The sequence below is a fragment of the Alexandromys fortis genome, unplaced genomic scaffold (assembly GCF_014885135.2).
Source record: "Alexandromys fortis isolate MF-2015 unplaced genomic scaffold, M_Fortis_MF-2015_v1.1 scaffold_38, whole genome shotgun sequence".
Classification (NCBI taxonomy): domain Eukaryota; kingdom Metazoa; phylum Chordata; class Mammalia; order Rodentia; family Cricetidae; genus Alexandromys; species Alexandromys fortis.
In genome coordinates, this window is record NW_026067916.1 from 7981451 (window position 1) to 8005270 (window position 23820).

Genomic DNA, 23820 nt, shown 5'->3' on the forward strand with positions numbered 1-23820 from the left:
TGTCTAGGGGGCCTCTGTTCACTTCCATGAATCGCTACTGCCTTCTCTCATTACTGCTCTCCTATCTCCGTAAGCATAAGAAGTAAACTTATCCTCCCTAGCCACAGGAGGGGAGAACGTCAGGAAGACCCCATAATCAATCCATCTGGTCTCGTTCATACACATTTGCCATGTTTAACCCCTGGTGTATGGCTTTCTCTTTATTTCCCAGGGCGCCTACCTTTCTTAAAGTAAGGGTGACAATTAATATCCAGTTTTGAAGTTGGGCTGTCAGGAAAGCTACAATGCCTCCCCCCCCCGTATGCATGTGGACTGTTGTGACTCATGTTTTATAATTAGTTGCCTGACCTATTATTTTTGCAAGCTAGTACTCTTACAGAAAATGTACATTTATTTCCATATGTTTTTCTGGGGTATGTACGAACTCTAAATGAGTCATGATGAAAAAAAGGGGAAGGTCTTTCTAATTATTTGTTTTTTTTTGATTTTAAACATATTATAATGGGAATTTGAAAACCAAAAATAAAAAAACCAACCAGCCCTTGCTCATGTCTTCTTTTCATTTGACACAGATTTATGAAAAATACCAGGAGATGTATACTGTGGAGCCAAATAATGCACGCCAGCTAGTGGAAATCGCGGCCAGAGACATCGAGAAACTCCTGAGCAACCGATCTAAAGCCCTGGTGGTGAGTTCAGCTTGCGCTTTCTCTCTCGGTCATTCCCGTTGACTGTGTGTTATTTAAGGTTCTTGCTGGGTTGGAGCATTTTATTTGATTTACTTTTTTCTCCTCATAGCCGTGTTCAACTGATGAGTTCATGGAATCAATGCGAATCCCAAGCAAACAGATAGTTTTCTTCTACACGTTACTTCATTTTTATTAGATTACCATTTTCTTTCATCAGAGATGTATATTCCACTGATGCATGCAGATTTATACCTATGTGAGTCATGCGTTGTAATCTATTGAACATGTTTTAATCTATACTAAAACATGACCTCATTCTTATTGCCAGTACCTAAACTGTAGCGCTCTCCAAGTCCGTAATCCCACATTCCTATTAAAGCGTCCCCTCTGCCAGATAATTGGTTAACCATTTCTGACTTTAAAAAAAAGTTCTTCCTTTTCCCCTGCTTTGCTATGCAATTGTTAAGATTTTGCTGATTTTCAGTTGTAGCCTTCAGAGGCTTGCTTTTCTTCACCCACACTGTGTTTGCACGGTTCACTGACTTGCACTTAGCTTTAATTTATAAATAATTCCAGTTCCGCATCTCCAGACACCACTTAGTGGAAAACTGAGGTTGTGTGCAGGGTTGAACCATAGACCAGTGTCTATGCGTGTCCATGGAAGATTAGGTCGAATCTGCCCCAGGAGGCAGAGTCACAGTTCTCTGTGTGTAAAGTGATGGAATATTTCCATGTAACCTACATGCATCTTTCTGAATTCTTGAAATTATCTCTGAGTTAATAACAGCACCCTAAGACAATGCAAATGATGCCTGAGTGTTCTCCACACTCTACTGTTTCCCAAACAATGACAGGGAAAAGATACTGTCCATGATCTGTACCAATCCATCGTTAACAGTTACCTTCTATCTCTGATAGGTCAGTGCAGACTTCATTGATCTCACTATACTGTATTTTTCCCAATGATCAAGTCTTAGTCATAAACTGGCATATAAGATTAATAACAGTTATGACTAATAAAATTATAGCAAAGTAATAAAAGTTGCCTCCAAACATCTTGCTTTACTGTGTTCACCTGTCTTAAGATGATGAGTTATGACACATGGCTAGGTGGTAAGATGAGGTGACTGCTCCAGGAATCGCCCTGTTGCAGACTATAAGACCAGCAAGACCGTCGCGATCACGCAATAACTGCGGTGGCTGTTATACTAAATGCTTACGTGAAAGATTGCTTATATAGTGTGGAAATCTCCACCTCCACAGGCTGGCGCCTGTTCTGGGCAGGGTGGAGTGAGGTTTCGGCGTGGAGTTCAGGATGGCATGAATGTTAAAATGTGTGGATTGCTCATTTGTGGAGTTTTACTGTTACTGTTTTCAGGCTGTGTATGAACATAGGTCATGGACACCATGGAGAATAAAACCGAAGTTAAGAAAGGATGGTTATATTCACAGTTAGATACTATCTAGGCGCATCAAAGATAGTAGAATTGCCAGACGAAGGTGAATTCACAAAAGCACTTCATATAACTATGATAGCTGTTTCCCCCAAACATTTTGTCTGCTCAGTTCTCTACTTGGGATATCTAAGGTCTTATTAGTTCATTCTCTGAACAGGCGCAACAGTGTCAGAGTTCCTAATTATCTGGAAATAAATGGCTGTAAGATGAGATGTACCGCTGCTAATTTCTGGAGGGAAATCCTTTGAGTCTGGAGAGGTGTGTGCTCGGTCACTATCCTCTGATCTCCCGCAGAAAATTTCTTTATAGGAATTGTACATTTGTCTTCTTTTCATTGACTTATAAGCGTTCAGTTCTTGCTGTTATGTAAACTTGGTGTTACGTTAAGTTCGTTTATAGCTTTTAAATTGTCTTTGTTGACTATTTTGATAAATTCTTCACTTTAATGTTCTCAAAGTCAACTTCCTATCACTGGTTTTCCTGAGTGTTCTGTTTTGAGAAGACTTCCATTACTATTAAACCATATACACAATCATAAAATATGATTAATCCTAAAGGTTCCTAAGTTGTTGTCCATATCCAACTGTTTAATTCATCTGCAGCAGATTTGGTATATGATTTCAGGCTTCAACTTAAATTAACTTTTTTTCCAGCCAATTTTCCCATGACCATTTATTGTGTGTTTTCCCTTCGTCTGTTAACCTCTGCCCACTGTGCTAATAAGTAGCCTCTGTTTTCTACCGTATGTATTTTTTAAAGAAGTACATTCAGGCTACTGGAACTTATTTGTTTTAATTTAAATAATATAGGTTTAGTATATAATTAATCTGTGAAATCTAAACTGGGATTTTGTTTTTGTTATTATTATTGATTTAGAAAACTTGGGGAAATACTTTATATCTCCAAACAGTTATCTTGGCCTTCAAATTTTTATGTGCATTCTTAGATATTGATAAGTCTTTTGATTATGGCTCTTAAGGCATCTACACTCTGATCTTGATGTAATGTAGTAGGAATAGCTACTGTTGTATCTGGTTTATCAAATTATTAGTTCAATATTTATTATAATTTAAAGTATATAGCAAGTTTATCCATGGTAAGATAAACTTGTTAAAAGTCCTGTTATCTTCTAATTCTTTTTTTTTTTTTTTTTTGGTTTTTCAAGACAGGGTTTCTCTGTGGAACTAGCTCTTGTATACCAGGCTGGTCTCGAACTCACAGAGATCTGCCTGCCTCTGCCTCCCGAGTGCTGGGATTAAAGGCGTGTGCCACCACCGCCTGGCTTATCTTCAAATTCTTGAGATTAACATTATCTAGAAACGCTTAGAGATGTAAATGTTTGTGACCAAAACTATAATAGCATTGAGGCACTTCCTACTTAAGTGCTTAGGATCCTGATATCTGTAGACTACTGTTGAATGGAGTCCGATGCATCATGTCTTAATCCAACTAACCTCTTGGGCGTTTGAGAATTTTTTTCTTCTTTCTCATTTCTGGCAGAAGTTAAAGCCACCTGTTGTGTGGTTTGAATTCTGTGGGGGAATAAGTGATAATATTACCTGCATGATAACAGAGTACCTGAGTCACGGCGACTAATTAGATAGAATTAGTTACGTCTGGGAGACAGGCTCATGTGTGTTTTCATGCTAATTCTTCATTTAACTTATTTGACTCAATAAAAATAGGAAAGATAATTTCATAGGGAGATATTTTGAAGTTAGTGGAAACACAGGTGCTGTGCTATGCTGCGATGAAGGCATGATGGCTGTCTTTAATCTCCTTCTGTTTTTGCCGTAGGCTATGCGAAAGGAGGCGTCTAGATTCAGGCAGCTTTATTTACCTCCATGTTGTACTTATAGACTTTTATACAAAACATAGTAGAACATCATGAATGAGCAAGTAAGAGGTAGATGATAGAATTTACTATCAGTTTGGCTTGATCGAATACTGTTGACTAACTAGAGTGGGCAGTGGCTTCTCACAGTAGCGCTGTGGTGTGGATGCTGTTACTAGACTCACTTTTTAACGTAGAAGCTGGATCTTTCTGAGCTCTGGACGCTGGCCCAGGGAGATACATCTAAGAAGTACTGTATGCAGTGCTTTTGGACTTTAATATGCACACACATCTCGGATGAGTAGACTGAGCTGGGGATACAGGTCTAAGAAGCTTCCAGGTGGTGCTGCTATGCCCTTTACGAAGCCAATTGAGGTGTCAGAAGAGGAGAGAAAGCAAATGCAGGTGTTTCTGACATCAGACATGGCTTTATGCACTGAACAACTCTATCCTTCATCTGAGGAAGTGCAGAACAGAAAAGGGGGAAGGAAAACTAAGTACACTTGTTGAACTTGTAGTTGCGTTATCTACTTGGAAGAATTTGGATTTGAGTGCTCTAAAGCTATGCCGCAATTGCTACCCTTCCTTTGGGTTGGATCTTCATGTATGTCCTGTCCCTACAGGTGCCCTCTTTTAACCTTCTATGCCCTCACTGAGAAATTCAGTCATCTTATTTCTAAGATTTATATGTGTTATGGCTAATTTTTTTTTTTTTGTAAAAATTTCTTCAGAAATGTCTTAGAAGCTGCAACAGTAGGATCGTCCTGATAATTGGATGACTTCTAACACAACCTTGGATCTAATGATGTTCAGGGGTAAAAGTGAACTAATCATTTAGTGTTGCTGTTAGCATGAACTCACTGAAATCTCTGCAGGTGGTAATGAGAATTCAACGGAGAAAGCTTTTGGACAGAACAGTTCACCCCTGAGAGGGGGATGTACATGAAATCATTGGTCTCTTTGTCCTGCAGCTGGCAGAGTCAAGGGATCTGCTTGAAAAAGAAAGGTCTCCAGGCATTTTGTTAAGAGAAGATAGGACCAAAGTTATAATAAACAAATTCTTTCACATTTGACACTTAAAACAATTATGTCTCATACTTTCTCCCTCTTCCTGTTCCAGTAACTGTAATTTAAATGGTTCCAATTTATTATGATGCTTTAAATACTGTAATTTGCTCTACTTCTAATTTTAACCGTGATATTCAGCTTAAGAGTTGAAGATGAAAATGATAAATATTTTTAACTCACTATGAAATTGTCTTGTTGGCCTGCTTCTGCAAGGCCTAGATTATCATCTAACTGAATAGCTTGACTACGTTTTTTAAGCTAATAATTTTACATTTCTTACATGTTATTGTATTGCTTGTGCAGTGGAGATGCAAACAGCATTCCACTCCATCTAGGGCATCCGCAACTGTCTGTTGCAGGTCTTTCTTTGGACCACCAGCTCCCAAATACTAACAGAGAGACTTATTATTAATTTTGAAAGCTTGACCTTAGCTTGAGCTTGTTCCCAACTAGCTCTTAGAACTTAAATTAACCTGTTTATATTAATCTATATTCTGCCATATGGCTTGTTACTTAACTCAGTATAGTATGTTGAACTTCCTCCGAATCTGGCTGGCGAATGCCCTACCAATCAGATTCTTCCCGCGACTTGATCTTGTTCTTTGGATGTCCTACAAATCCTCTCCTGCTTAGCTGTTGGCCATTCAGACCTTTATTAAACCAATCAGAAGGTGCCTTAGGGAGGTGAGGTGAAACAGAAACATCTTCACTCAGTGTAATCCTAGAGCAAGGGTCAGATGAAAGGATTCCATCCAAGTCTAGCCTGCTGCATGGACATTTTGTGTTACTCAGTGAGCCTGGGTGACTCAGCATACTGTGTCACTGAACAGCTCATCCCAGAATGGGTGATGAGTCATGACAGGTTCATCAGTAGAATTCTCTTGCTTGTTCTTCATTAAAGAAGTTCCACTGAAGAGTATTATCTACCCCAGCAATTGTTCATTGCTTATATAATCTCATAGAAGGACCCGATGAACCTTTTAACATTCGTGTGCATTCTTATAAGAAAATCACGCAGAGATCTCCATAAGTTATAAAACTAATTGGCCCATTAGCTCAGGCTACTTATTAGCTCTTGTAGCTTATATTAACCCATTATTCTTATCTATGTTAGCCACATGGCTTGGTACCTTTCTCAGCAAGGTAGCTCACATCTTGCTTCTTTGGTGGTCTGGGCAGAACCTCCGAGGGAGCTTTCTGCTTCCCAGAACACTCCTGCTCTCATCTCATCAACCCGCCTCTACTTCCTGTCTGGTTGACCCACCTATACTTCCTGCCTGGCCAATCAGCTTTTATTTAAAACATGATTGATAGAATACAGACAATTCTCCCGCACCAAAGAACTTGTCATGCATCTGACCCCAAGCACTCCCATAAAGCTAAAGGTTAGAATTAGCTTCACAAAGTTGTCCTCTGTCTTTATATGCCTGCAACGTCACATGAGCCCTTCCCCCAATAATAATAGTACTATCACTAGTAATCATTAAATTAGTCTCTCCCAATCTAGATATAAAGTATTCTTTCAATATATTTTTCTCTACTGAGCCATTATTAAAGCCCATATCTACGAGCTGAATCATCTATTTTCTCCTTCTACATTAGTGGTCAGGTTTGGGGTGTATATTCTGTCACTTCTAGAACTTTCTTCCTGCTCATTTCCCAAGTCCTGGGAGACTCAAGTTGTTGGATACCAGTAAGGACTTGTTAGGAAAAAAAAAATCTAATTTTCCCTCTTTTTACTAAGTGCTCTGTTAGCTCTAAGAAATTGGCAAGAAAACCCCTCCATCCTGTAGTATAGTTAGAGGAAGTCCACGAGAGGCCATAATAAAGGATAACCAATGATTATTGGAGAACACTCACAATAAGAAAGCCTCCGTGTTCCTCTGCTCTGTGGGTGCTGGGACCTGCAAACCAATCTCCTACTACCAACCAAGTGAAAGGAAAAAAAATGGCTGATCATACTTCCTGTCTGTGTCTATTACCTCAGACCACACCCTAGTGGATTTGTATCTGAAAGGTTATTGACTACGTTTTCTGATAGATCAGAAGATTCCGAGTAGAGCATCCATATGTCTTTTTCCCGTTGTCATTACTCATTACATGGGGAGAAAATTTCTGAGCGGACCCTTTGACATCAGTTCCTGTACAGGTTGCGTAGGCCAGGCAACTATTATCATAATCAACTATTGTTATAATCAGCTCATAAAGCATTCCATGTCTATACTCTACCTGCCATTTGGGGATGTCTCTAGACTTCCTTGGTAGGTCTCAATCAACAAGTTAGCATTATACCCCAGATTGCATAGAGGAAAGTGGCCACCCTTGGATTCTCCCCACAGGTAATGCGGCTTCACATGTTTCTACATGCCTTATCACATGTAGTAGGGACAACTAACTAAGGAGGCACACTGTCCCATACTACCTGCACAGAACCCCTCAGGTCCATGTTGTATCACCTTGTAGCTGGGGCCATGCAACTCTTCCTTTAAACTCATCTTTTGTTCTTTAGATCTTTCCTCAGGTGCTAATCGTGGTAAGACCGTTCCCCTGAGAGCCTTGAACACACGTCTTTTCACTCAGAAAAGAGCAATCCAGAGATGCGATTGTGCCTCAGTCTGTGCTTCTTACAAGAACGTGGGTGAAGAGTTATTACTGGGAATATGGGCGGTTCAGGTAGCTGGAGCATAGAAAAGTAGATTTGCAGATGCTGAGGACTGGGGCAAAAGATTGGGAGTATAAAGTCAAAATGAAGGTGCAAGGCGTCCGCCAGTTGTAATTTAAATGACTAATAAAAATACTGCTGTATTTTACTAACATTGTAAAAGAGCAAAGAGAAACATAAGTGTTTCAGAGGAGCCCCAAAATTCTGTTTGTACATATATACATATATGTATTATGTATGTATATATATACATATATATGCATGCATGTGTATTTTAGATCTTGTTTCAAAATCTTTCCTTAGTGTTTAAACCTATTCACATTCAAGAGACCAAGAAAAAGATTCCTCTGGGAAAAAATGTGAAATATGTCTTTATTTCTTTATTCTGGGGGTGGAGGAAAATGCGTTTCTCTTTCTTTAATCATATCTTGAATGTCTTTGAGAAAATTACTCAGAAAGCTAGTATGTCCAAGTTTGTCTGGCGATGGATGGAGATAGAGACAGAGACTCACATTGGAGCACCGGGCTGAGCTCCCAAGGTCCAAATGAGGAGCAGAAGGAGGGAGAAAATGAACAAGGATGTCAGGACCACGAGGGGTGCACCCACCCACGGAGACAGTGAGGCTGATCTATTGGGAGCTCACCAAGGCCAGCTGGACTGAAAAAGCATGGGATAAAACCGGACTCTCTGAACATGGTAGACAATGAGGGCTGCTGAGAAGCCAAGGACAATGGTACTGGGTTTTGATCCTACTGCATGTACTGGCTTTGTGGGAGCCTAGCCTGTTTGGATGCTCACCTTCCTAGACCTGGATGGAGGGGGGAGGACCTTGGACTTCCCACAGGGCAGGGAACTCTGACTGCTCTTGGGACTGGAGAGGGAGGGGGAGGGGGAAGGGAGAAGGAAAAGGAAATGGGAGGCGGGTAGGAGGCAGAAATGTTTAACAAAAAAATAAAAAAAGACAAAAAAAATAAAATGCAAGCAAACTACTTTTACATATTTTGATTCAATACATGCCTATCAAAGCTAAAAGTGAAGCTCCAGGTTAGGTTCCTGCTTATTGACAGATAACTGAGGAGAGACTCCACTAAGTAATGCTTCCTCACAGCCGAGAGTCCAGTCCACAGAGTGCACACTTCCTCACAGCTCAGAAGAGAGTCCACTGAAGGCTCCCTCAAAGCTGAGGGCAGAGGAGTCCACCCGGTGCGGGCCTCCCCACAGCTGAAGGGAGAGGAGTCCTTCTGGCTTCCTCACAGCTGAGGGAAGGTCCAGGGAGTGCAGGCTTCCTCACAATGAGGGGAGATCCATGGAGTTCCAGGCTTCCTTACAATGTGGGGAGAGTCCCCTGAGTGCAGACTTCCATGCACACCTGTGGAGAAGTGATGCTCATGACTAGACATGTTCTGGAACTCCATCTAACAGTGTTTCATGCCAGGACAAAGCAGGTTCAGCTAAGTGAAGGTGAAAGTCCCATGTGAGGAACGAGGGTGTGAAGCCACAGGTATGGCCATTCAAACTCCTGGGTAAAACGAAATGATCCAGGAAAACACCCCAAGAAAGGGACAGTATTAAGCATCCATAAATTCTAAGACATCAACACAAACAATAGTCAAAGAACCTGCAATGTCAGTCTTGAAGACTTGAATGCCAGCTGCCTGGCTTTTGAGCCTAGTTTAGGTGCCAAGGGCTTGCTCTGTTTAGTAAGGAGTGAACCCAGACCAAATACAGTAGTAAGGGCCTGTGGCTGTAACAAGTGTATTATTGGGGCAAGGGTGGGGATAATTTTGAAATATGTATCTTATCTCAGGATACTTCCTCTCACTCTGTCCCTCCAGGCCTTCCTTCCTGAGGTGAGCAGCTCCACTAAACCACGTGTTTCCTTCTGTGTTGTTTTCCTTCACCACAGTTTGGAAGCAATGGGTTCAGTCCACGTGACTGAAACCTTGAAGTATGAACCAAAATAAGTCTTAAGTCTTCCATTAAGCTGTTGTCACTAACATTTGTTTTAGTAGTGTTTATTAAGAAGTCCTTGGGATAACCAAAGAGATGGCCATGTGTCCTTCAGTCACTGGAAGACTAAGTAGGTCTTAGAGAGCTGCTTGCTCCCGGTCATATTCACTGTTTGAGGGTAGAGTGAGGCTCATTACCCTTTATACTCTATTTTTATTTATATTACTTCTTCAGGTTTATTATACTTCCCTAGTATATTTTGGTTTAGTAAAGTGTATATTTTTACTTTTTAGCTTACATTTTAATAACTAGTTGACAGTTTGGATGGATACAAATTCACCAGGCAATGATTTTGGCCATTGAAAATGAAAAAAAAAAAAAATCCTATCAGAATTTTCACGCCGAGCATTGGATTTTTCTGAGGCAGATTCTGGTGTAAATGGGAAACACTTGTGGTGTGGGCTACCATTTTTTTTATTATGCTAAACAGAAAACTCCAGGTACAAGCCCCATTTCTTCTCTGAGGTTAAAGTTTTGGTTGCATCTTCATGGATTCTTTTTTTTATTTAAAGTAAATATAATGGCAGGGATTTGGGATCAAAGAGCAGAGTTGGTGAAACACTAGGTGCCGAGCGTGGCCCTCCCTCCCAATCACAGTGAGAGAGACATAGATTCCTATGCGGGCTAGTGTGCACAAGGATATCTCTGTTAAGAGTTTCAATTCTCGCTACACTTTCTCCTGATTAACGTATTGTTTAAAGATTAGTGGTGACAGATTTTAAAGAACTCTTTCACTTGTAAATTGCTCAGTGGTGGAGAGGGCATCTCCTTCCACCATCCTCAGAAGTGGTATCAGCAGTAAGTGGCCATTGAACCAGGGCACCATTGAAGAAAGTAACTGTCAAAATCATCCTTCAAGAGGAAAAATACATGGGAGAGTACATCCAGGTCTTTGGCAGAAGCCTCAGACAAGGAAAGGTGGCTAGTCTATGGAAGTAGCCTCATGGTTTGGAGTTGGCTTTAAGGTCACAAAGTAATACTTAAAATATCAAGACAATTTATTGACACTTTGACAGAGATATTGACACAGCATTGCCAAAAGTTACAAAAGGGGGCTGGCTGATTACACCCAGGAGAATGGGAAGAAGGTGAAGGACTTGGCCATAGTCCACTAGTCAGGTACTGTCCAGAACCTCTGTTAAAGTACTATTAGCATCTGTAGTCAGGTGTGTTGGAACATTGCAAGCATGAGGACCCGAGTTTGACCTAAGAAACCCATAATAAAGAGCGGGTGTGATGGGGCATGCTTACAATCCCAGGAATGGGGACACAGGTAGATCCCAACGGTTTGTGCAGCCATCCTGCCTGGGCAGAGAGTTTCAGATAAATCCAGAACCAGTCTCAAAAATCAAACAAACAAACAAAGGCAGAAAGTGTTTGGAGAATACACCCAACGTTGTCTTCCGGACTTCACATGCACATGTGTAACTCTGAACATGTGAACATGAAGACATCTACATATTTGTATAAATATATACATACACAATAAGTGTGAGAATTGGGCAGTGCACATGTAGGAGTCATACCATGAAGAGCTGTGTGTGGCCAGGTAGGAGGCCATGAATTATGGTAAAAAAAATAAAATAATAATGGCAGGGAATTGAAACAAACTCGCTCAGGAAGCAAGGCTTGAGATGTGGAGCCGCCCGGCTGGCCCTGCATGTCAGTGGTTAGCAGAACTGGGGCTGGGGTTTGGAGCTGGTAAGCACTGAGGCAGGGCTTGATCTGTGAGGACAGTTGTCCTGCTGGGCCGTTTACACAAAGGCAGTTCTGAGAAGGCAAGATGGCCTGCGAGATGTATGCTAATGCTTGCAGGTAGTATGAATAGAGGTGAACTAAAACAACAACAACAACAACAACTAGGTATCAAGAGACAAACCCTGTGACAATCTATTCGCAATGATCCAGAGTAGCAACTTCTCTCCAAAGAGACATCCCACTCCAAATGGGTTTGTCAGTACTGCTTTGTTTCAGGGGTGGCAGGGAAGATGTACAGAAACAGAGCTAAACCAAGGCTGCTCCCTGAGATCCTCACAATGAAATACTTAAGTAGAATTCCACAGCATCCCCCACCACCAAGACAGCTACTGTGCTCCAGCTAAGTGATATCGCTAGCATTTAAACATCTTTCATTCCCTGGAACTAGTTTTCTGATTCTTAAATGCTGACTTTGTCTTCTTTCATGGTAATGTTCTTGTTTGGCCCTTTCCCCATTCACCTCTCCTCTCTTCCTACAACATCCCCAAAGCAGTGGCCCGCCCCTCATTTTTGGAGAAAAGTACTGACAGAAACCCTTCATGGGGAGCATAATGCTGCCTTGACACTTTCTCCATAGAAGTTAGGGGGAAAAAAGGTGTTTCATCTGTTTCCCTAAAATCCCTGGACCCGAGTTTACCGTTAGCATGATGGAAGGCTTTAATAATTTAATTAAGGGGTGTTAGAATCATAAATCTTGCACGGAGGTGGGAGTTCTGGGCCTTCTCCTCTTAAGCAAAACCAAGGTGAGGCTTGCTGTTCCCTTTCGAAGCAGTATTGGTGGCTAAGCCCTCACGGGTTGCTCCTCACGTCTTTTACGCCCATTTTGTTCTCTCTCCCCTGTATGCTGACCCTGGTAGCCCACTCCTGGATGACAACAACGCTTTGTCATGTGTGAGGGCTGTTGAACATGGCAGGAGGTGTCATTGCTTGTCAGGGCTTAGTGTTTTAGCCATGCAGTGTGGGCTCTGAGCTGCTGAGCGATCATTATTGACAGACCTGTGTTAAACACTTTGTACACTTTATTACATTTGTTCCCAGACAGAACCTTATGGAAGAGATGTGTGTGTTTCCTGAAGATCAATCCCGATCTTCTTACCATCAGTGTAGTCTCTGGCCACACAGCACAGCCCAAACCACCTGAGTATTAAGTGTCGAGTAGCGGATGTGCTTTCCCTGTGTGTTAGTGTGCGGGAATTCTGGAAACTTCCTTTGGTGCTGTCTTCTGAAAGTCTTCACATATTTAGTCTTCAGTTTCTTGAAGCCCAGACGCCAGGATTTATCGTTCTACTTTTCAGCATTGTGATGAGACAAAGAATATTTTCAAATTATCCACCTTCATTTGCTGAAGATCTCGTCACAGAGAACCAACCCAGTCTCTAAACGTTGTGTGTTAGAGGAGTCTGGTGTATGTAGAAAGGTAAGTATATTCTTATGGCAAATTCTTTTCCTAACACAATATAGCAGGAGGGGCTGGAGAGGTAGGCTGGCGGCAGAAAGGCTTTCTAGCAGAAAAGGAGTGTAGGAGACGTTAGATAACAATGAGAAGCTACCACTGCAGAGAAACAGGATTTCATGTTTACTGAGTACCCTTTATTTTATTTATTATTTTGTTGAATCAGAACTGAACCTTTATTACTTAGAGGGGCGGGGAGGAGAGACAGAGAGACAGAGAGAGACACGTGCGTGTACGCCAAGAAGGGACAGTGAGAGAACCTGAGTACCCTTTAGAATCGTGTGTGGGTGTCTGTCTGTGTGCTGTTTGTGTGTGTTTTGAGGGAGCTGCTTATCATTGCAATTTTTACATAACCATATTTGGATCTTTTAATAACCTTTTAGTATTACAATTTTTTATTACTTATTATGAGATTTCCTACTGTGATTGAGAATGCTTATTTTTAAATTGATTCTATTCAATTTTAAATTGTTCATAGTCCATTGTTTTTATGTAGGAATGTATATGTGTCTCTATAGATAGATACATATATATATATACATACACACACATACAGGTTGATATATATCTATATGTGTGTGTGTTATACACATATATCTGTTGGTATTTTGTGAAAATTACATATTCTAAGTCAAATAGTTGAATCAGAAGGTAGACAAAGAAATGAAACTTTTTAATCATTCTATTTATTTTTCTCTTTTCTCATTTGTTTCAACACAGGACTTTTGGTTGGTTTGGGTAGGAATGGCCTAGTTACATTTGGCCCAGGATAATAAGTAAAAATGGGTTCTATAAAGAGAACCTCACTTTAGATGATAGATACGTCTTTAGTTGTCATAATAACGCCAACAAGCCATCCTCATTTCTGGAGATTAATGCTGCTGTTGTTGACAGGGTGAGCAGTTCAAAACGCACAGAGCAGCTGTGCCAAACATCTGTCCCCACATGTGTTTACCCATCACTCGTCCTCGGAGTCACAGGCTGATGACAGACGCAGCCCCTGTGATTTCTTCTGCACGTGCTATCTCGGGACAGGCAGCAATGCAGTCCTGGACCCTGTAGCTGTCCTCAGTACTAGGTGCAGCCCCTGTGATTTCTTCTGCACGTGCTATCTCAGGACAGGCAGCAATGCAGTCCAGGGACCTGTGCCATGTGACCCTCGTGTCATCAAGGCTCACCCAACTGAGAGCAGAAGTCTAGTTCTGTCTTGACAGCTGAGGCGTTAGTCAGAGAAGACTCTACTCTTTCCCTGCTTAATTTTCACACTGAGTCCTTGGAGTCCTTATTCCCCAATTACAGCTTTTCCTGTAAATGCTGGCCTGTTAGGAGAGTCACCCCTGACTGTGGATGCTGAGAAATTCTAAGTCTGCTGATGTCAAGAACCAGCAATAAATAGTAATGACTCATTTGCTAGCAAGAACATTTAGAGAGAATTTATTGCCCTATATATTCTGGCCTAGGCCATTTTTATCCCAAGTGCAGTGACATAATGTGGCCTCTTGAGTGGGAAAATAATTAAATAAGTAATCAGTTCTGATATGCATGCAGTTGGAACATTTCTTTAGGATGTGGATATTCAAGTGGCGCTTTTGCTGGTCGTTCACCCTACAAGTTTCTCGCGAAGAAGAAATTGTTCATTATCATTAAATTCCATTGCCCTTAATATTTGCCACATCTCAAATGGGCATTTCTCCCAACAGATCAAAACAGCTCACTTAAATGTATTATTGGGGATGTCTTTGCTGGTTACTATATTTTGACTCACCAATCACATCAACTGAAATGAATCCTCACAGTTTCTCAGCAGAGCGACAACATTTTCGGTTTAAATGGTAAAATGTCTAAACACATCTTGTACAAGACCTCACGGTGAAAGGATAATTAAAATAAGAGTAATTCAGTGAGTGTTACCGTATACCAGACACCATGCAAAGGATTGCATTTCTGTTTAGTTCTTTGATGCTTTAGCCCACTTCCAGACATGACGCTTAGCCTGTCTCTCTTTCATGGTGATCTGGAACTCGGGAGTATTCTCTTAGCTCTCCTTAGGATGGGGACTGACCTCTCAGGCACCCCGACAAGTGCTTTGTGTACGTGATTCTATTTGACCCACTATTTCTAGTCTTGCTCTTCTGCTTACCACACCTCTTCTTTGACCTCCTCTCCTTCGTACAAGGTTCTCATGGAAAGATGGGGCAGTAGGAATAGAACTGGAACTTTAAACCCTATCACCAAAGCTCATTCAATTCTATGTTTTTCCTCGTTTTAGAATAAAATGATAGATTATTTTGCTTGATATATATGGTATGCAGTAAATATAGCTTGTTCTAAGTTAAATGCAATCTATGTAAACGAAGGGAAGCATCAGAAGAGAACGAGGAATAAGGACCAACGCAAAGTCGGTGGAGACCTTTTTCCCAGTGGTGAACATTCACTGTGAAATACATGTTGGGATGTTTCTGATAATGGACATAAGCACCACAGTTTTCACTAAGCTGGGTGCAATAATTTCGACCTATATATAAATATGAAAAGTTTCAGGGTACCTACAAGACCCCGCTGTTCTGGAGCTGTTACCGTTGACGGATATTTTGAGAAACTCTGTTGTAGATGGTGAAGCTTGTGCGATCAGCAGAAAGCTCTGATTTTGAACTTGAGCCACGCAGATGGTCTTTGCTCTTTAAAAAGCATTGTGTGTGTGTGTGTGTGTGTGTGTGTGTCTGTGTCTGTGGGTGTGCCTGGTCAAGGCATGCCTCTGCAGATGAGAGTGTTACCTGCTGAGACACTGTGATGGCCAGCTGTTCATTCTTACAGTGGCTGAGATCAGTAACTCTTTTGGTAGATGCTCATAATTAGACAATTTGAAATTACAAATAATGAGGACTCAGAATAGAACGTTGTGTGTGTGTGTGTGTGTATATATATATATATATATATATATAGAGAGAGAGAGAGAGAGAGAGAGAGAGAGAGAGGAGAGACTTGTGGATGTCAGACATGTGGAGCCTGGAGGCAGCTGGATTCATCCACAGAGGAGGAAGAGTGCGGGAAAAACTCTAGGATTTTCAATTTTGATAGATATTTAGTATATTATGGATATTATGGTCATTTTTTGGCCTCAGATACTTGTTCTCCAGAGCGTCATAACTCCGTGCCTGTTGGGAATTGCTCTTTTAAAAATGTCTATGATGCCGAGTATCTGTCAGCCCCAAGGGCCAGGAAAACCAGGGCTGCTGCTGTTGCTTGGCCTCTACCATCAACTCTCTCTTCTAATTGGCTGGTCCTCTATCCCTTAGCCGACACTGCACAGCCCTTGCCCCATCGCTGTCTGAAGCTAATACAGCGTGCTCAGAAGACAGAGAGTCGCCTCACGCCTGCCCAGAGCAAAGCTCCCTCGTGCTGTTGGGAGCACACTTTCAGCTGCTCCCCTTAGGATGTTAGATGTGCCCACTGACTTGAACCAACGTTTCTCAGCTGCGCAGAAAGCACACCCAATAAATACTGGAAGGAGGACAGTTTAAAGACTTAAAAGCAGTTCCTGTCAAGGCAGACCATACTTTTCCTCTCAGCTGAGGACTCTCAGGGGGATTTATCCCAATGATCTGCCTGGTTTTACTGCCACATAAGTAGGCGTCTGTTACAGAGTCAGCCAGAAGTGTACATTTGTGCTTGTTTGTGTGACGACAGTAACTTCCCTCTTCTCTGTCTAGTGACAGCAAGTACAAAGGAAAAGAATGCTCACACACTAGGAAGCAGTGAGTCTCAGTGACGTCTGGGTGTTCCTGTAGTTTATGTAAACACAGAACAGCAGAGACCGTGCCAGCCAGGCTTCAGAAGCTGGGTAATAGTCAGCTGGCATTAACCAATAAAAGCCTGGGATTAGCAGGTGTGTTCATAATGTTACCCGTATGTGTTATTTTCTGGCTTACTTTGTAGGGGTAAGCATTCACAAGTTTTAAGATCAGATATTTTAATTTCTATATCAATAGACATAATTGTTTTAATTTTTCTTCTCTATGAAAATACTCTTTCTATTACATTTGGTTTTCATTATCAGAAAGGGAAAAAAAAAAACCCGACAAATATGTTTCTTCCTGAGAACCTGATTGTTCTCTTTGTAAGAAGTTGGGAGTGACAGAGAGGGAATTGAAGTAAGATCAGAATATGTGATAGCATTTTCCAGTTCTAATCAGAGAAAAAAGTTTTATTAATGCTTGTGATGTAATTAGTAATTAATCGAACTATTTGGGCTATCGGACAGATACGTAGGGTTGAGTCAAATGTGTTGCTGAAGAATTAGCCAGCTTCCTGAGTGAAAAGAGTGTTACACACTCATGTGTTATAGTAACCCACTCATTTTCAGTTCTTAAATTGAGCAACTTTTATGGAACATAATTTAAGGCAACTTAAATATTACATATTTCCTTTAGTAATTCGTTGATTCTATTTAAAATTTTAAGTAACAGATTTAAAAACATGCATCTCCATCATTTCTTAGGTGTAGTATATAGTTGAGTTTTTGTTTTTGTGTTAGGTTTTCATTTACCTTTTTATACCTGGCTTCACCATGTAATCTGTAAAATAACACTGAGCAGCTAGTTCTGCGTCATCTTGACACAAGCTAGAGTCGTTTGGGAAGAGAGACCCTCATCTGAGAAAATGCCTGGAGGCAAGCATGTGGTGCTTTTTTCTGTATTGGTTATTGATGCCGATGCCGGAGGGTCCAGCTTGCTGTGGGTGTTGCCACAGCTTGGATGGTAGTCTGGGGTGCTTTACGAAACCAGGCTGAGCAATACAGTAAGTTGCATTCCTCCGTGGCCTCTGCGTAAGTTCCGGCCTCATGGTTGCCGTCTGGAGTTCCTGCCCTGACTTTCCCGGACGCTAGGTCACAAGCGGTGAGACGAAATCAATCCTTTCCCAACCAGGATGCCTCTGGTCCTGAGTAAATGATAAAGAGATTTATTTGGGCCTTGATTTTGTTAGCTAAACCTTCTCAACTGCGTGGCACTGGCTTTCCGGCAAGGGCCTTCTGCCTATAAAGAACATGGCAAAGGAGCATAAAACCTATACTTTATAGTGGACTAATTCCTTTAAACCTAATTTAGTCACCAGGACCTGAACCACTCAGTAACAGCCTTCATTTATTCATGAGGGTGAAGCCACACGATGTGATTACCTTCTCTACTTGATGCCACTTCTCCAAGGTGTCGCTGCACTACTGCAGCCAGGGTCACAGGCTTCCAGTGCACAGTCCTCTGAGGGAGGAGCCGGACCTCAACCATAGTACTTGCTCTTCCCTTTGCCTGCTGGATTTTACAGCGCTTCCAGGAAATTCTGCGTTCCTTGGGGGAAATGGCTCCCAGCAAGCTCTCTCCCCTTGGATCTTGTTACAAGCCGATTGTGTCTCTAAGTTTACAGCATTGGGTTTCTCTCAGGATGTAATGATGTTTGGAGAGAGTGTCTTTAAAGAGGCCATTAAATTATAATAGGACTTTAGAGTAAGCCCTTCTTCAATAAGCCCTTCTTCAATAAGACTGTCGTCCTTAGCACAAGGCACAATGGGGGAGTATGTGTCATACTGGGCCAAATCTAAAACAGAGCTCTTAAGAAAAAAATGAACTCTGATGATACTGGGTTCTAAGTTTCAGAATATTGAGACAATAGAATCTGTATTATTTGAACCACCTTTCTCCAGCAGTTAGTGGAATCAGGTGGCCATGGTTTTAGTAGACAATTGGTTTAGTGGAAGCAAATGACTTGACCAACTCTTTGAACGCTTGATAGGAGGAGGCAAAGAGGTATAAGAAGAAGCCAAAGAAAACCTGCTGAAGGCACAGTGTTCTCAGAACCCTCTCCCAACAAGTGAAATTTCTCATAAGAGAGTAGAGGTGGATGTGTGTTGTTAGTCATCTGAACCTTGTAAAGTAGTTGGCATAGAAATAGGTTCTCAGAGAAAACTAGAAATCTCTCTTGTTTTTCAATTCAAAAAGCGCATGCACATTATAGTTTTAAGTTATCAAACATCTAGCCACGTCATCGACAAATATAGGGAAAATGAGCCTATCTTTATTAGTTTGAATTTCTATGACAAAATTTTCTGTATGAAGACGTAACGAGAATCATGTTTATTTGTATAATCGTCTCAGAACTGGTTACCCACTACTGTATACATTGCAGAAGTGCTGTGCTTCAAACACGAGGCAGAAGAGACAGGCAGGGGTTTCCCGTCACGATGGAAAATGATGGAAGATAACCAAGCCCAGGTGCTGAGCCCTTCTGAGTAGGAGTTTCATGGGCTGTGGGGGAAGATGTCCTTGCTGTTTAATGAGGGATGGTGTTCTCCTATGCATTTCCACACCACATTCAGATGTGTTTACAACCCATAAGAGTACCAGTAGGAGCCAAGATATAAGAGATGTTGCTTAAATTTAAATTAAGATTGCAGCATACTTACTTTATTATCAAAATAGGAAGATGATTGAAGTTCAAATAAATATCGTGTCTTTTTTTTTTTCCTCCTGAGACGTGGTTTCTCAGTGTAGCCTTGGCTGTCCTAAAACTTGTTCTGTAGACCAGGCTAACCTCAAACTCATAGACATCCCCCTGCTTCTACCTCCTGGGATTAATGGTATATTCTCCCATATGCCCGGTGAAGTTCAAATATTTCTAAAAGAAAAACTTTTCCACAAAGTTTAGGCAAAAATATTACTCTGAGAGTTGTAAGGTTGTTTGTGTGGAGTTGTACACCTAAATTATTTTGCTATTGAATATTGTTTATGTTCACCATGTTTCCTTGATGCTACGACTACAGCAATAACTGAGAAAACGTCTTTGCCTGACGTCTTGCTATCTCAGTGTTCAGAAGAATTGCATAAGAACAGACTCTCTCTCGGCATTTTCAGACTCTGTAGTGACCACCACACCCAGCTAGCTGGAAGAATAAATGCTGTTAGCGTTTACAACACAAGAAGAGTTCTTTTAGTGTCTGTAAAATATTAATGAAGACAAATACAACTTTTTTCCTTCAATTTTCAACTGAGCAAGTGTAGGAAGTACAGTAAAAATTGCTTGATGCCAGACATCCCTAATCCTTTGAGATCCAGATACAAAAGCAAGTCAGCATCATTAAGATGGAAAAAGTAAATGAATTAAACATTGCTTATTCATTTTGATATTTTAGAATGGTATATTTTCTACAGAATCAATGGCTATAAACAAAAGTACACAAAATAATGAATATGTCTGGTTATATATATGTGTGTATATACAACAGTAGAAATCATTGCTAAAACCCACCGTATTTTATCTTTTTTTAATTGAGCTTAAAAAAAAAGAACAATTTTTCTTGTTTGAACTATATTTTTTTTAAAAAAATCTTTGAAACTTTGTATATACTTTTCAACAACATGCATAAACCATTTTCAAAATCAAGTTTCACATATTGGAATGTTAGATACTATATGCTGAATACAAGCCAGAAAGATACATGTTAGAGAAAGAAGAATTCATATTCATATGCATGTTTATGTTGTTTAGTAGGATGCTAGCTAATGCTGAACTATAAAACCTTAGACAGTACAGTGGTAATACACTGCAGGCAGTGACTAGCTGCTGACTTGGATGGTAGGCAGGCAGGCTTGAACATTGCTGTAGCCATGTTGGCTACGCATTGAACTCAACAGTAGCTTGACAAAGGTTCACGGCTATAGACATATAATGTGCAGGGAAGTTTCTTAACTCTTAATTTTTAAAGCTCACCCAAACCCTCCTCACTTCAAGAAGCTTTCTGTCTGTCTGCCTGCTATTTAATTGTGGTTCCTTGCAGCCTGCCTTATTTGAAACAGTTGTTGCTGCTTCAGGCTGCGAAATTTTGACTTGACACATCGCACTAACGGGTTCTAGTGTCGGAAATGCTCCGAGCCGTTAACCCCATTAGAAAGGGTCACTTATCCTGACAGCCGTTCCTGCTCGGTATCTGCATGTTAATCTTGGATGCTGTAGTTTTTCCTAGCCTTTCTGCCTCTTGCTGTCATGACGCGGTCCTGCGCTATACCGCAACAGTGACTCACTGGTGTTCACGCACGGGGAATCACTGGGCCATCTGTCCTGCTACATTCTGAAACTCTCTCCGCACAGTAAAAGGTCTGAGTCACTGTACAGTTAGGGCTTGTTCGCTTTTCCTGGGCATGATTAATGACAGGTGGCCTGAGCGTTCTTTTGGAAATTTTTGCTATATATTTTTTTATTATTATTATTATTACAAATTTTCACCTCCTCCCATTTCCCTCCCTCTCCCCCCACTCCCTCTCCCTCTCCAGTTTGAAGAGCAGTCAGGGTTCCCTGCCTTGTGGGAAGTCCAAGATCTTCTTCCCTCCATCCAGGTTTAGGAAGGTGAGGGTCCAAACAGACTGGGTTCCCACAAAGCCAGTACATGGAATAGAATCAAAAGCCAGTGCCATTGTCCTTGGCTTCTCAGTCAGCTCTTATTGACCACCACGTTCATTTATTTTCCAACTGTATAATTGTGGGTTTTTATTTGATAAAGTTGTATATATTTATGGTATATAACATGATTCTGTGAATATGGATGTATTCAGAAGTGGCCAATCCATGATAGTTAAAATGCATATTACCTCATGTATCTACCATGTGTTTATGGTAAGTACACTTAAAACCTATACTCAACATTCCTCAGAAGTATAATACATTGTTATTAGCTGTAACACCATGCTTTATATACAGTGTTTTTGACCAACTTCCCAGGTTCAACAGCTCATTCTTTAATCCTCTGGTATTTGTTATTGTATGGCAACAATATAATGTTATGTTAAATTTGACTTGCCAGACTCTTTTACATGGGGCCGGAAAGATGGCTTAGTTGTTAAAGAGTACTTCATACTCATTTAGAAGATCTGAGTTTGGTTCCTCACTGGGCAGCTTACAGCCACTTGTCACTTCTGTTCCCTGGGATCTGTTTGCCCTCTTCTGACCTCTTAGGACCCTAGCATCGATGTTTGCACAGCCCACACACAAGTGCAAAATTAAAAATTAAAAGATAAATCTTTAAGATTCTCTTTCTGGTAGAGTAACTTATGATATAGAAAAAAACAGTCAATAAATTGTTTTTTTTTTCTAAAACAACACATCGCCTTTTATTATTTTCCTCATTTTATCCAATTCATAATTTACTTGGAGGGCTTCTCATTACATGTAAAAATATTAACAAATAATGCCTATACATCCTAGTAGTAATCTGTTAAGTTTGTCATTAAATTTTTTATTTTTCAAAATTAAAATATAATTACACAATCATCTCTATTTCTTACTATTTTATGTCTGCAGGTGTTTTGCTTACATATGTGTATGTATACTGCACGCATGCCTGGTGCCCTCGGGGCTGAGGTCATTAGATTCCCTGAACTGGAGTTACAGGTGATTGTAGCTACTATGTTGGTGCTGGGAATCGAGCCTAGAAAAGCAGCCAGTGCTCTGTTCTAGGATACACCGCGCCATCCTTTCAGCCACGCTTTTGCATCTTCTAGAATGAATTTCTCATCTTGTGAGGACAAATCTGGACTAGTTTAGTCACAGGAAGTGCAGGTCTAAAATGTAAGAACATCAACCTCAGCCCAAAAGTGGGCTTAAAACCATCGTGCAATTTTCTCTACTGTTTTAACTTTATTCCTTTCTCATACAGTACATCTCAGCCACAGCCTCCCCCAACCACTCCTCCTGTCCCCCCCCCCCCCCCCCCCCCCCCCCCCCCCCCCCCCCCCACATCTCCCCTCTCCTCTACTGCTCCTCCCATTCCCTTCAGGAAGGAGCAGACCTTCCAGGGATATCAGCCTAACTGGGCATAAAAAGATACAGTAAGACTGTAAGAAGGAGGATATCTCCTCCTCCTGTCAAGGCTGGGCAGGGCAACCCAGTAGGAGGAAAAGGGTCCTAAGAGCAGGCAAAATAGTTAGAGACACCCCCACTTCCACTATTAGGAATCCCACAAAATCACAAGCTACTCAGCCATAACATATACTCAGAAGCCCTAGCGCAGACCCTAGCAGGCCAGGTCCTTGCTCTTCAGTCTCTGTGAGCCCCTTTGACCTCTGCCTTATTGATGTCCTTGGGTTCTGTTCTCTTCTGTTCTCTACCTCTCTGCTCCCATAGTCCTTCCTCTCTTCACCAGGATTCCCCAAGCTCTGCCTAATGTTTCACAGTGGGGGAAAGGTCTCTGCATGTATTTCCATCAGTTGTTGGAGGAAGGAATGGATCATTTCATTGTCTTCCCCTCTCTCTCTCTCTCTCTCTCTCTCTCTCTCTCTCTCTCTCTTTCTTTCCGTCCATCCATTCAGTCAGTCAGAGGTGTGTTTGGTTCCTGGCCATCCAGGCAGTGTTGGACTTCAACTCCCTTTCATGTTGTGGACCTCAAGTTTGACCAGTCATTGGTTGACTACACCCATAATCTCTGTGCCACCATTGCCCCAGCACATTTTACAGCCAAGACATGTATTGCTGTGGGACAAAGAACTTGTACACTGTCACTTGTATTGTTTTAATAAAATGATGATTGGCCAGTAGCCAGGCAGGAAGTATATGCAGGGAGACAAGAATAGGAGAATTCTGGAAAGAGAAAGGACTCAGTCTGCAGTCATTACCCAGACGCAGAGGAAGCAAGATGAGAATGCTTGGCTGATAAAACGTACCAAGCCATGTGGCTAACACAGACAAGAATTATGGGTTTGTGTCGGATGTAAGAGTTAATAAGAAGCCTGAGCTAATAGGCCAACCAGTTTATGATTAATGTAGACCTCTGTGTGTTTCTTTGGAACTGAACAGCTGCAGAACTGGACAGAAACCTATGTCAGCAATGTATGGATTGAAGGTTTTGTGG

At 41.2% G+C, this 23820-nt stretch overlaps 1 protein-coding gene across 1 annotated transcript in view; it reads left to right on the forward strand.

The window, feature by feature from the left end:
* The window catches only part of Cacna2d1 (calcium voltage-gated channel auxiliary subunit alpha2delta 1), a 347097-nt gene that overhangs the window by 10888 nt on the left and 312389 nt on the right, over positions 1-23820 (forward strand). Inside the window, exon 2 of the mRNA XM_050139771.1 lies at positions 573-689. Within this exon, the coding sequence (XP_049995728.1) occupies positions 573-689 (117 nt within the window). The remainder of the gene's footprint in view (positions 1-572; positions 690-23820) is intronic.